We start from the raw sequence: 10,097 nt of genomic DNA on the forward strand, positions 1-10,097 counted from the left end.
TTCCTTAGGAGTGCTCAGATGGGTGGATCCCCGTCCCCAGGGCTGCCACCAGCAAGTCCAGGCTCAGCCTCGTGCCTCTCACCGTCACGGAAGAGAAGGGAGTGGAGCTGTGCACAGCGGGCTGAGCCCCAGAGCTGCTCCTGTGTCCAACGCAGGGTGAGTCCCTCGGTTCAGGCACGGAGGCAGCAGCAGCACAAAGGCCGTGGGGTGAAGAGGACAGCATCAAGCAGGGGTGAAGGCACGCTCAGCGTGGCATTGCCATCCTTTGCTATCCCAGGGCACAGGCTGGCTCGGTCCCTGTGCTGCTGACACGTTGCTGTTCTCTCCCCCAGGAGCTTTCTGCTTATTCCTGTTGAAAGAACAGGGGCTGTTGTCAAGCGGGTGCTCAGTCGTCGGCTGCCAACATTCAGCCGCCGCCACGCAGCGGGCCGGGCTGCGCTCGCAGTTATCCCATTAGCTTAACATCTGCCAGAACGCCCTTTCCCCACAGGGGCTGGATTAGTTTGGAGCTGACCCAGCTCTCCTGGAAGCTTTGCCTATCACGTACTTGTGGCTTCCAATCCGCTGCCCTAACTGGAACCAAACCCAGCCCGTGTGCTCGCCAGAGAGCTTTTCCTTCAGCCCGACAACATTGCCGTGAGCTGGCTCTGCAGAAGTGAGCCCTGCTGATCAAGTGGCCAAATTGCATCCTCCTTCAGTGTCCCCATTGCATCCTATCCATCACATCAATAGCTGTGTTCATGCTCACAATTCCTAGCTGTGATGGAGCCGGCGATGGCCCAGCCCTGCAGAACCCTCAGTCTGCTGGGCTCGGGGGGGGGGGAATGCAGGAAGGGCAAAAGCACAGAGCAGGGTGGGCAGGGACACACAGCACTGCGGGGTTCCTCCTTCCCCTGCAGCAATAAAAGCTTCCCCTCTTCTCCTTCTGGACCTTCTCAACCGCACGTCCCTCTGCGCTTCCTCTTTTAGCACCTACAAAACAAAAAAACCCCACACCAAAAAGCATCGGCCTCAGCTTTGCTGGAGGCTGCAGGACTCCAGCCAGTGAAGTCAAAGCTGCTCCGCCGATCCCTGGGCTGAAGTCAATCTTTTCCGGTCTGATCGCACGGCCAAGGAATGTCTGTGCATGCACAGTGTGGCTGGGGAGGGCTCAGAGCTGTGCCCGAGTGCTGCTCTGCTGCTTCCCTTTGCCTGCTGTGCAGAGGCTGCAGGGGCTGCGGTATCCTGCACAGGAACCCGAGCACCTGGGCCACGTGCTGCCCCTGAGATGCTGAGGGGGAAATTAGGTTGGCTAATAGGGTTAGGTTGGGTATCAGAAACATTTATTCTCCAAAAGAGTGATGCTGCACTGCACAGCTGCCCGTGGAGTGGTGGGGTCACCATCCCTGGAGGTGCTACAGAGCCGTGGGGATGTGGAGCTGAGGGACGTGGGCAGTGGGAACAGTGAGGTGGGTTGGAGATCTTGGAGGTCTTTCTAACCTGGATGTTTCTATGCGTGGCTGCAGCCAGCATCGCCCAAAAGCCGCTCTGAGGCCTCCAAGCCTTCCCCCAGGCACAGCCTCCCCACTGCACAGCGCTGCCCGCAGCACAGAGCTCACCTGCTCCAATCTCAGCTCTGCCCAATGAGAGCAGGCACCCACAGCCGTGTCCCGGCCCCGTGACACCTCGTTACACATTAACAGCAATGCCAATATTGACCTATTGCCCTACAGGGCAGCTCTGGTGCCCCCACACCCCACTGCTCATGCTGCAGACACCCCAAAACGTGCCCACATCATAGCGAAGCAGAGGGGACCTCGACTTTTCCCTCTATTTGTTTCACAGCTGTGCAGCTCCAAAGGGAAATCACGCGGCCGTGCTTTTCTCATTAAGCGCCGTCACATTTTCCAGACAGAAGCTCAGAGCTCAGTGCTGTAAAATTGGGATTTTTTCCTCCTTTTTCAGCTGCAGATGCTTAAGGATCCCTGGCTGAAGGATCCTTTCCCACTGTGAGCAACATGTGGGGCACCCTGCACCCCAACCCCAGCCCCAGCCAAACTGCCCCATGCAGCAATCAGCGGCGGGTCAAGGAGGTATCTGTGTGTGTACAGATGGGTGTTTGTGCAAGAAGAGGAGCCCCACACGCAGACATCGCAGCTCCATTGCCCCCAGCCCGCTCAGGGCTGCTCCGCCGGCACTTCTCATCGCGTGATCCCGAGCTGCTTTTGAAGGATGTGACCTAATTAAGGCTCAGCTCTTTTCAATATGATTTTCATAGTCCCACGGGTTCCTTTTCCCTGTGCGACCGGCCTGCCTGGCTAGGCCTCCTGGGACGTCTGGGAGCAGGAAGAGAAAACATCGGAGCGCAGCCCCGTGCAGTGCAGTGCAAAGGCCGTGCACGGCCCCCAGTTTGTCTCCTTCCTGCAGTGCTGATGGTGCAGAGCTGGTGGCTCCCTGCAGCCCCCTTGGCCGTGTCATTGAGCTGGGTTGGCCATGCTGAGGCAGCTGCATTGCCTGCCATCGAGCCCCAGGGGTGGGTGTCAGGGCTGATGAACTGAGCCTCAGCGACACAGGGCCATCACCACGTCCTATGGGGTGGGTGACCCCTTCCCCACTCACCCACTTTCAGCAAAAAACAGAATAAATGGCTCAAATCTGACTCCAAACCTGGCCCGACCCGACCTTCACCACCTACAGCAGCCAGACACTGAGCCCCGGGGCTGTTGGATTGGGAAAAAAAAAGTGACCTTTTTTGGTGCATTTGTTGGGATGGGACGTTTCCCCCTGGTGGGCCAAACAGGAGGAAGCTCCCATTGCAGAATCCGGGTGCACTGTGGCCAGGAGAGCGAGGTGCCATGAGTTCCCACAGCAAGGGTGGGAGCTGGGACGTCCTGCATGAGTTGGCAAAACAGCTGAGCAAGCTGATCTGCAATTAAGGATGATCTTCACTTCCTCCTCCTGATTAGCATCCAGAAAGCCCATTCACTCATACACTGAGTGCTGCCTGCTTTGGCTGGAGCACCGTTCCCATGCACCAGGAGCAGGTGAGCGGCTCAGCCAGGCCCAGGTGGCTGTAGGGTGCATCACACAGACACCCCATGCAGGAGATGTCCCAACTCCCAGCACTCCCAGTGCTCCCGGTGTGCCGCTGCCTGCATCTGCTCTGGGGCATCGCCTTCCCCACGCTGCAAACCTGCAGCAAAACAGCATTTCAGAGCGGCGTGGCCAAATTGGCATCCTGGCGTCACACAGCCATCCATTTCTTGGCATTAAAAGCAGAGCAACCCAAGGGACACCCAGTGCTTCTCTCTGACCCTGCGGGCTCCCCGGCCTCCTCCCGCCGTGCCCAAATCCCACATGCTGCACCCGCCCCTCCTGCTCAGTGTGGGTGCGCCGGGCGTCACCAGCCCTGCACTGCCCCAACCTGCCCAGCCACCCCCAGCGGTTCCTGGCACCCCCAGGCTGGCTTGGCCTTCTGTGCACTCCCTGCTGCTCCTCCTGCCTCTGGGCAGCCCCCAGGATTTCCCTCTCAGCTGCTGCGATGCAAGCACGATGGGGAGAGTGAATGGTGATGGGGTGTTGAAGTGCTGGTAGTGCCTTGAATCGGGTGGGAAGACAAGCAGAGGGAGAGGCTGAGCTCGGGGGACAGAGGCTATCCGGGAATGGAGCTAATGTTTAGCTTTGGACTTTGCCAAGGGTGCCAAAGGGCACAGAGGGGTGCAGCAGCAGGCAGCATGGGGTGGACAGTGAGGGTGCCATTGGTGACAGCATTGCCAGTGCCACTGATAGTGCCGTCGGTGGATCCCACTGGTGGTGCCACTGGTGGCTGCCATTTCTAGGTGCCATTTCCCCCACACCCAGGGACCCCACTGATGCCCACCCCCACGACTGGAAGCTCTCCAAGGTTTGTCTCCATCCCCCACATCGCCAGTTCAGTGGGGAGCGGTGTTTGCTGACACGGCCTTGCTGAGCTCTGCCGTTTTGCTCAGCTCAGTACAATGCTCAACCACTGCTGATTTATTTTTATCAGCCCGCTCCCGTGCTGCACTGAGGGGATGTTGCAAAGAGAAGCCTGGTGCCGTCGATGACAGAGCTGTGGAAGGTGTCCCCAGTGCTGGTGTGTCCCGCTAGCCTGGATAACCCTCCCCGCTGGGCATCTTGTCTCTATTTAAACCCCTCTCCAGGGATATTATTAAGGACATGTCTGTTAAATTGCTCTGTACCAACGCGGTGCAGCTCATCCCCATCACCTCACAGCCATTGGGCGTCCCCTTCCCCATGCTGCATCCCACACCTTTCAGCTTTGCCGTGGGATTTTGCATGGCAAATTCTTGTCCCCTGCTCCCCCAGTCCCAAATTATTGCAATGGTACCGCCAAAAAGCTAAAAATACGAGGACAGGAGAGCCTCCGAGGTGTTTGGGAACATCACACCTCCCTGCTCCGCGCCGAGCCGCCGATCCTTAAATATCTGGCCCAAATCCACGGGAGCATGGAGCTGCTTAACTCTTTGTGCTCAACCCAAAGGGAAACTCAGCGCCAAACTTCAGCTGGACGAGGAAACCCAAAACCAAGGAGGGGAACACGGAGCCCATCAGGAAGTGGTGGCTGTGGGTTTTGTTGCATTTCTACTCAGCGCTTCCCGTGTAGCTCAAAAAAAGGGATGATGGCTGGATGTGGCTCTGGGCAGCCTGGGCTGCTGGTTGGTGACCCTGCACACAGCAGGGGGTTGGAACTGGATGAGCGCTGTGCTCCTGTGCAACCCAGGCCATGCTGTGATTCTATGGCCTCCCCTCCCCCAAAAGTAATGGGCACCCCTTACAAGGAGCCCTGTAACAGCACCATTCTGGGACACCCCAAGAAGCCCCTGCATCCCACAGGGCGCATCCCTCCAGAGGGGGAGCTCTGGAGGGCAGAGATAATTAACATGCACTAATTACAGACGGAGTCCCTCTCAATGGGCTGCTCTTGAGGTTTCCAACTCTCAGCCAGGGTGGCAGGAAGCCGGGCTGTCACCATGCAGCTCAGCCGCTCCTCTCTGCAGCACAGGAAATGCAGCAAGGGGCACCAGCAGCCCGGGCTGGTAGCATTCTCCAGTGGCACAGCTGCCAGCGAGTCGTGGGGTCACCATGGAGGTCCTCCAGAGCCATGGGGATGCAGCACTGCTGCCCGGAGCTGTGGGTGTCCCATCCCTGGAGGTGCCTGAGGCCATGGATGGGCCCTGGGTAACCTGAGTTAGAGGGCACCCAGCCCACGGCAGAAGTGGGGCTGGGGAGGCTCCTTCCAACCCAACCTGTGCTGTCATTCTGTGACTGTGCTGCAATGAGCTCAGCCCCGAGCAGCCAGGAGGATCACAGCTCCTTTCCAAACTCCCTTCCCCCCCCCCCAAACCAAAAGCAGCCGTTTCATCTTGCGGCTCTGGGGAGTGACAAGTGCTGTGCTCAGGGCCTCCTTCCCCACACCGCCCTGCTTCACAGCCACTTCCTCTGCGTGAAAACAGGAGCAGCAGCAGTCAAGGTGCAGGCGGTTGGGTTTCACAGCCCCTGGCATTGGGTGCAGGGGGTGCGGGGTCCTCCTGGGGCCACCACAAGGTGCCCTTCGCCCCACAGCAGCCCCAGCGGGAGAGCTGCACGCACTGAGCTGAGGGTGGGGAGCAGCAGCTGCCGGCTGCACACAAGGAAGAGAAACACTCAACTTCCTTTTTTTCTTCTGAGAGAGAAAAGGAAGTGCCAAAATCACAGAGATAAAATGCACCCAAGCCCTGGGAAACGCCACTCCTCCCTGCACCGCCCAGAGACAGCACAGCGCTGCTGGTGTCCTCACATCCACCCAGGGACAACGATTCCAGGGTAAGGGTTTCCACCAGGGAAGCCAGGCTGGCATAAACATGCTGGTAAATATCCCCCTGCAGGCCAGCTTTTAATTACGGAGCTCTTTTCCTTCCAAGTTAACAAATAACGCACGTGGTCACGACAAATTATGCCCTCACTCTGCTGTGCATTCAGGAACCACCTCTGCAAGCAGGGGCTGTGCTCTGTAAGGAGCAAAGCTTGCAAGGAACATCTCGGAGGATGCAAACGGAGCATGGAGGGGTGCAGCAGCAGCGAGGTGCCTCCCAGCAGCAGCAGCCCTGCCTCTGTGGGTGTGCACGGCCACAAACAGAGCAGGAGCAACATCTCCTTTGAAACTCCATTTCAAAGCAATCGCTGCGCAGCAACGAGAGGCAGCTCGGCAAGAAACACCAACTGTGAGAGGAACCTGCTCACCAGAATAGCTGAAAGGTGTCAGCATGCAACGCTGCACGTCCTTAGAATAGCAAAGCGCAGATGGAGTTAAAAGAAAGAACAATTTTGCACGGCACAGACACCATCTGTGTGCTGTGTGTGCACAGTGCCCACCGCCACCGCTGCGCCTGCAATGCAGGAAACCACGGCTACAAAGGAAACAAGCAGCCACTGCCCACCTCACGTAGCAAAGTTTTATTGAGTGGCTCCCAGGGCTCATCTGTCCCCCAGATGGGGTTCTCCCCTCGGGCAGTGCTGCCTATGGCACAGAGAGCACACAGCAGCGCTGCACTGAGCCGTGGGTCCGTTCCACTCTGCCTGAGCCTGCAGACAGCACAGCCTTCCTAATGGAGAGGTGCAGGGGGGGCACACGGCCCAACGAGACCACTTCTCTACATCACCACCAACGCTGCAGGCCTTTCCTTTGTGGGGTTCACTCCTCAGCAGGGTCCCATCCAGCTGCCAAAGAACAGGCGGTGCTGCCACAGAGCTCACGATGGGGAATTCTGTGAAGAGATTTAAAGGAAAAACGGAAAGATACAAACGTTTGAACAGACTGCCTTTGTTTCAACACCAGGCCCACGTGCCAGCATCAAATACCTTCGTTATGCATATCTGTGTGGTTACTGGGATAGGCTGCCCAGCTCTGCTCTGTGCAGTGGGGTGGGGAAGAGGGTGGCAGAGCGGAGCACCGGGAGCTCAGAGCAGCACTGTGTGGTGTTTGTAACACTCAGGGGCCCCAAACCTTCAGCCCAGCAGCCCACAGGGACAAAGGCTGGCACCTGGCACAGCGCTGTGCTTTGGAACTAAAGAGCTCCTCTGTGCAAGCACAGCTTTGGTCTGCAGCTTCACGGGTTCCCTGATGGCATTTCACAGTCACTTTACAACCCTAACCGTGCCAAGTAAGCAGCAGCTCTGCTCACTGCTGGCAATGTGTGCTGATCGATGAGCCATGAGCCCCAGCCACCCACCGTTCGTTTCCTGTGGATGGTCACGATGTGGATGTCCTCACTGCGATACTCCTCGTCGTGCTGATCCAGGGGCACTCGTTCCAGCTCAAAGTCCACCTGAAGCAGCTGTGAGGACAGCATGGGGTCATTGGGTGGCACTGGCCTTTGGAATGGAGCGTGCATGAAGACAAGCCCGGTGACAAAGGGGCCCAAAGCAGCAAGTTGCTTGTTTCCTGGTGCAGCTCATTCAGCCTCATTGTAACTCACCCAGTGCCAATTTACAGCTGCAGACACCTAACAGTGTAAAATTAGAGTCACCAGTTCAAGGGCGAATCAAAAAATAACCTAAATCGAAGGCTTTAGATAGAAGGGTTTGCTTCCTTCTGTCTCCAAAGCACCACTTCAAACCGCAGCACCTGCCTCGCTCTGCCAGCCCTTGCAACTGGAGGGAAAGGAAAACAAACACACAGCGCCTGCAGGATTGACTTGGCTGAACCCCGACGAGCCGAGGAAGGAAATAAATTATGGGAAAGCAGAAATCATCCAGAAACACCCACACTGCCTGCATTGACTGCTGTCTGAGGGCGGCCTCCCAGCTGCCTTCACAGGTGCAGAGCCAAACCCGGCGCCGGGGCAGCCCCATAGGGACAGCCAGCACCGTGCCGTGAGTCCGACCTGCTCACAACACACACCTGGTCCACGGGAATCCCACCACTACCAGCAGTGCCTCAGTGCAGCACAGCAGTGCCTGGGAATGCAGCTGTGCCATTCTGCAGGGCTTGCTTCCTGAAGCAGCCCGCCATGTGAAAAGAAAACAGCTTCTTGCCAGGTTAATGTTTAACTCTCCCCTTAACCTCTGTTAGGAACCAGCCGCTGCAGAAAGAAGAGCACAGCCACCTGCTAGCCTGCTCCTATGGAATCACTCTGCTCTGACACACACTGGTGATGCAGAGGGGCCATTTTGCAGCTTTGTGTCCAGCCCAAAAGCATCAGCACAGTTACGGTGAGTGCTAACATTCCATACCTTCTGCCTCTGGAGGGAAGGGAGGCTCAGTGAGCACCCAGGAAGGCTGTGCTGATGAAACTGCTGCCAAGTTCAGCTCAGCCAACCCATTCCCACACCCCAACTCATTGCACACGCAATCACAGAATGGTTTAGAAGGGACCTCAAGGATCACGAAGCTCCAACCCCCCTGTGCCATGCAGGGCCACCAACCTCCACATTTCACAGCAGCCCAGGCTGCCCAGGGCCCCATCCAACCTGGCCTTCAACACCTCCAGGGATGGACGGGGCATCACAGCCTCTCTGGGCAGCTGTTCCAGCACCTCACCACTCTCACAGCACACAACTTCCCCTGACATCCAACCTCAACCTTCCCTCCTTCAACTTCACACCATTTCCCCTTGTCCTGCCGTTCTCTCCCCTTTCCAAGAGCTGCACCTGAAGCACACAACACAGACACTCACCTCGAAGTACCTTCTCTCTATCTCGGGGTTCCTCCCCACGGTCCTCTGCTCATAGCAGCACAGCACACACGTATCGGGGCCGGTCAGCTCTCGCAGCGTCTTCAGCAGCGGCTCTAAGGACTGCCCAAAGGATAAGAATTCCCCGCTTACAGCCCGTTTCATCGGCACGGCGCCCACCGCCTGCAGCCCCGGGCAGCTCCTCAGTGCCGTTACGCGGCACAACGGGGACGAGCGGGGCGCACAGCGCGGCGCGGCCGTTTCCTCACGCTTCTCCCCGCTCGCGGGCCCCGACGGCGCGGCGCTGCTTTACCTCCTCGTAGTAGATGCAGTCGGCCATGAGGATGTAATCGGGGGGCGGTCGGAACTCGGACACGTCCTCACCCCTGCGAGGCGGCGCGCGGTGAGCGCGGGGCGAACGGAAGCGGGGCGGGGGGCGGGAGCCGCGGTGCATACAAACCATTTCAGTACCTCGGCTCGCACCGACCCGGTCACCAGGTGCCGGTTGTTCTCGATGTTGACGGCCAGCAGCTCCTGCAGCTCCTGCAGGTCGGTGAGCGTCACGTCGGCCCTAGGACGCGCGGCGGCCGTCAGCCCGCGACCCCCGCGGCCCCGCCCGCAGCCCGCGGCCCGAGGACGGCGCGGCCCCGCGCTCACCCCAGCGTGGCCGCCATGATGCCGACGGCGCCGGTGCCCGCGCCCAGCTCCAGCACGGCCCTGCGCGACAGCGGCCACGCGCCGCTCTCCAGGAACTTGGCGAGCACCAGAGCCGCGTCCCACACCACGCAGCCCACGCCGCCCGACCGCTGCTCCAAGCGCAGCGCCGGCCCGGCCCGCCGCTCCAGCTCCCGCACGAAGCTCGCCATGGCCGTAGCGACTGAGCCGGCGCGGCCCCTCCTACAGTGCGGGATGACAGGGTGGGAGGGAGGGCAGGTTCGGGTTGGAAGTTGTGTGCTGTGAGAGCGGTGAGGTGCTGGAACGGCTGCCCAGAGAGGCTGTGATGCCCCGTCCATCCCTGGAGGTGTTCAAGGCCAGGTTGGATGGGGCCCTGGGCAGCCTGGGCTGCTGTGAAGTGTGGAGGTTGGTGGCCCTGCATGGCACAGGGGGGTTGGAGCTTCGTGATCCTTGAGGTCCCTTCCAACCCGGGCCGTTCTGTGAGGGCTGGAGCAGCTCTGCTGTGAGAAAAGGTTGAGGGAGCTGGGCTTGTTCAGCTTGGGGAAGCTCCAGGGAGACCTCATGTTGGCCTTCCAATATTTGAAGGGAGCGGATAAACAGGAGGGGAACGGCTGTTTGTGAGGGTGGGTGGTGATGGGACAAGGGGAATGGTTTTAAAGTGAGACAGGGGAGGTTTGGGTTGGATATGAGGAGGAAGTTTTTGAGCCAGAGGGTGGTGAGGCACTGGCACAGGTTGCCCAAGGAGGC

General features: G+C 58.9%; 1 protein-coding gene across 3 annotated transcripts; it reads right to left on the reverse strand.

Annotated features, from left to right (window-relative positions):
• Window positions 1–6,441: 6,441 nt before the first annotated feature.
• VCPKMT (valosin containing protein lysine methyltransferase) lies at window positions 6,442–9,559 on the reverse strand. 3 transcript variants are annotated; one of them, XM_052696691.1, is made up of 7 exons: window positions 9,333–9,559; window positions 9,136–9,246; window positions 8,989–9,061; window positions 8,679–8,798; window positions 7,479–7,505; window positions 7,233–7,337; window positions 6,442–6,767 (listed from the first exon to the last, which is right to left on the reverse strand). In XM_052696691.1, the coding sequence occupies exons 1-7, from the start codon at window positions 9,539–9,541 to the stop codon at window positions 6,753–6,755; spliced, it is 660 nt and encodes a 219-aa protein (XP_052552651.1). In that variant the 5' UTR covers window positions 9,542–9,559; the 3' UTR covers window positions 6,442–6,752. The 3 variants fall into 3 exon arrangements, with proteins under 3 accessions (XP_052552651.1, XP_052552649.1, XP_052552650.1); XM_052696689.1 differs by lacking the exon at window positions 7,479–7,505 and having other exon boundaries at window positions 9,333–9,556; XM_052696690.1 differs by lacking the exons at window positions 7,479–7,505; window positions 8,989–9,061 and having other exon boundaries at window positions 9,147–9,246; window positions 9,333–9,556.
• Between the last annotated feature and the right edge of the window lie 538 nt (window positions 9,560–10,097).

Source organism: Tympanuchus pallidicinctus, unplaced genomic scaffold, assembly GCF_026119805.1.
Source record: "Tympanuchus pallidicinctus isolate F22 unplaced genomic scaffold, pur_lepc_1.0 scaffold3, whole genome shotgun sequence".
NCBI classification, from domain to species: domain Eukaryota; kingdom Metazoa; phylum Chordata; class Aves; order Galliformes; family Phasianidae; genus Tympanuchus; species Tympanuchus pallidicinctus.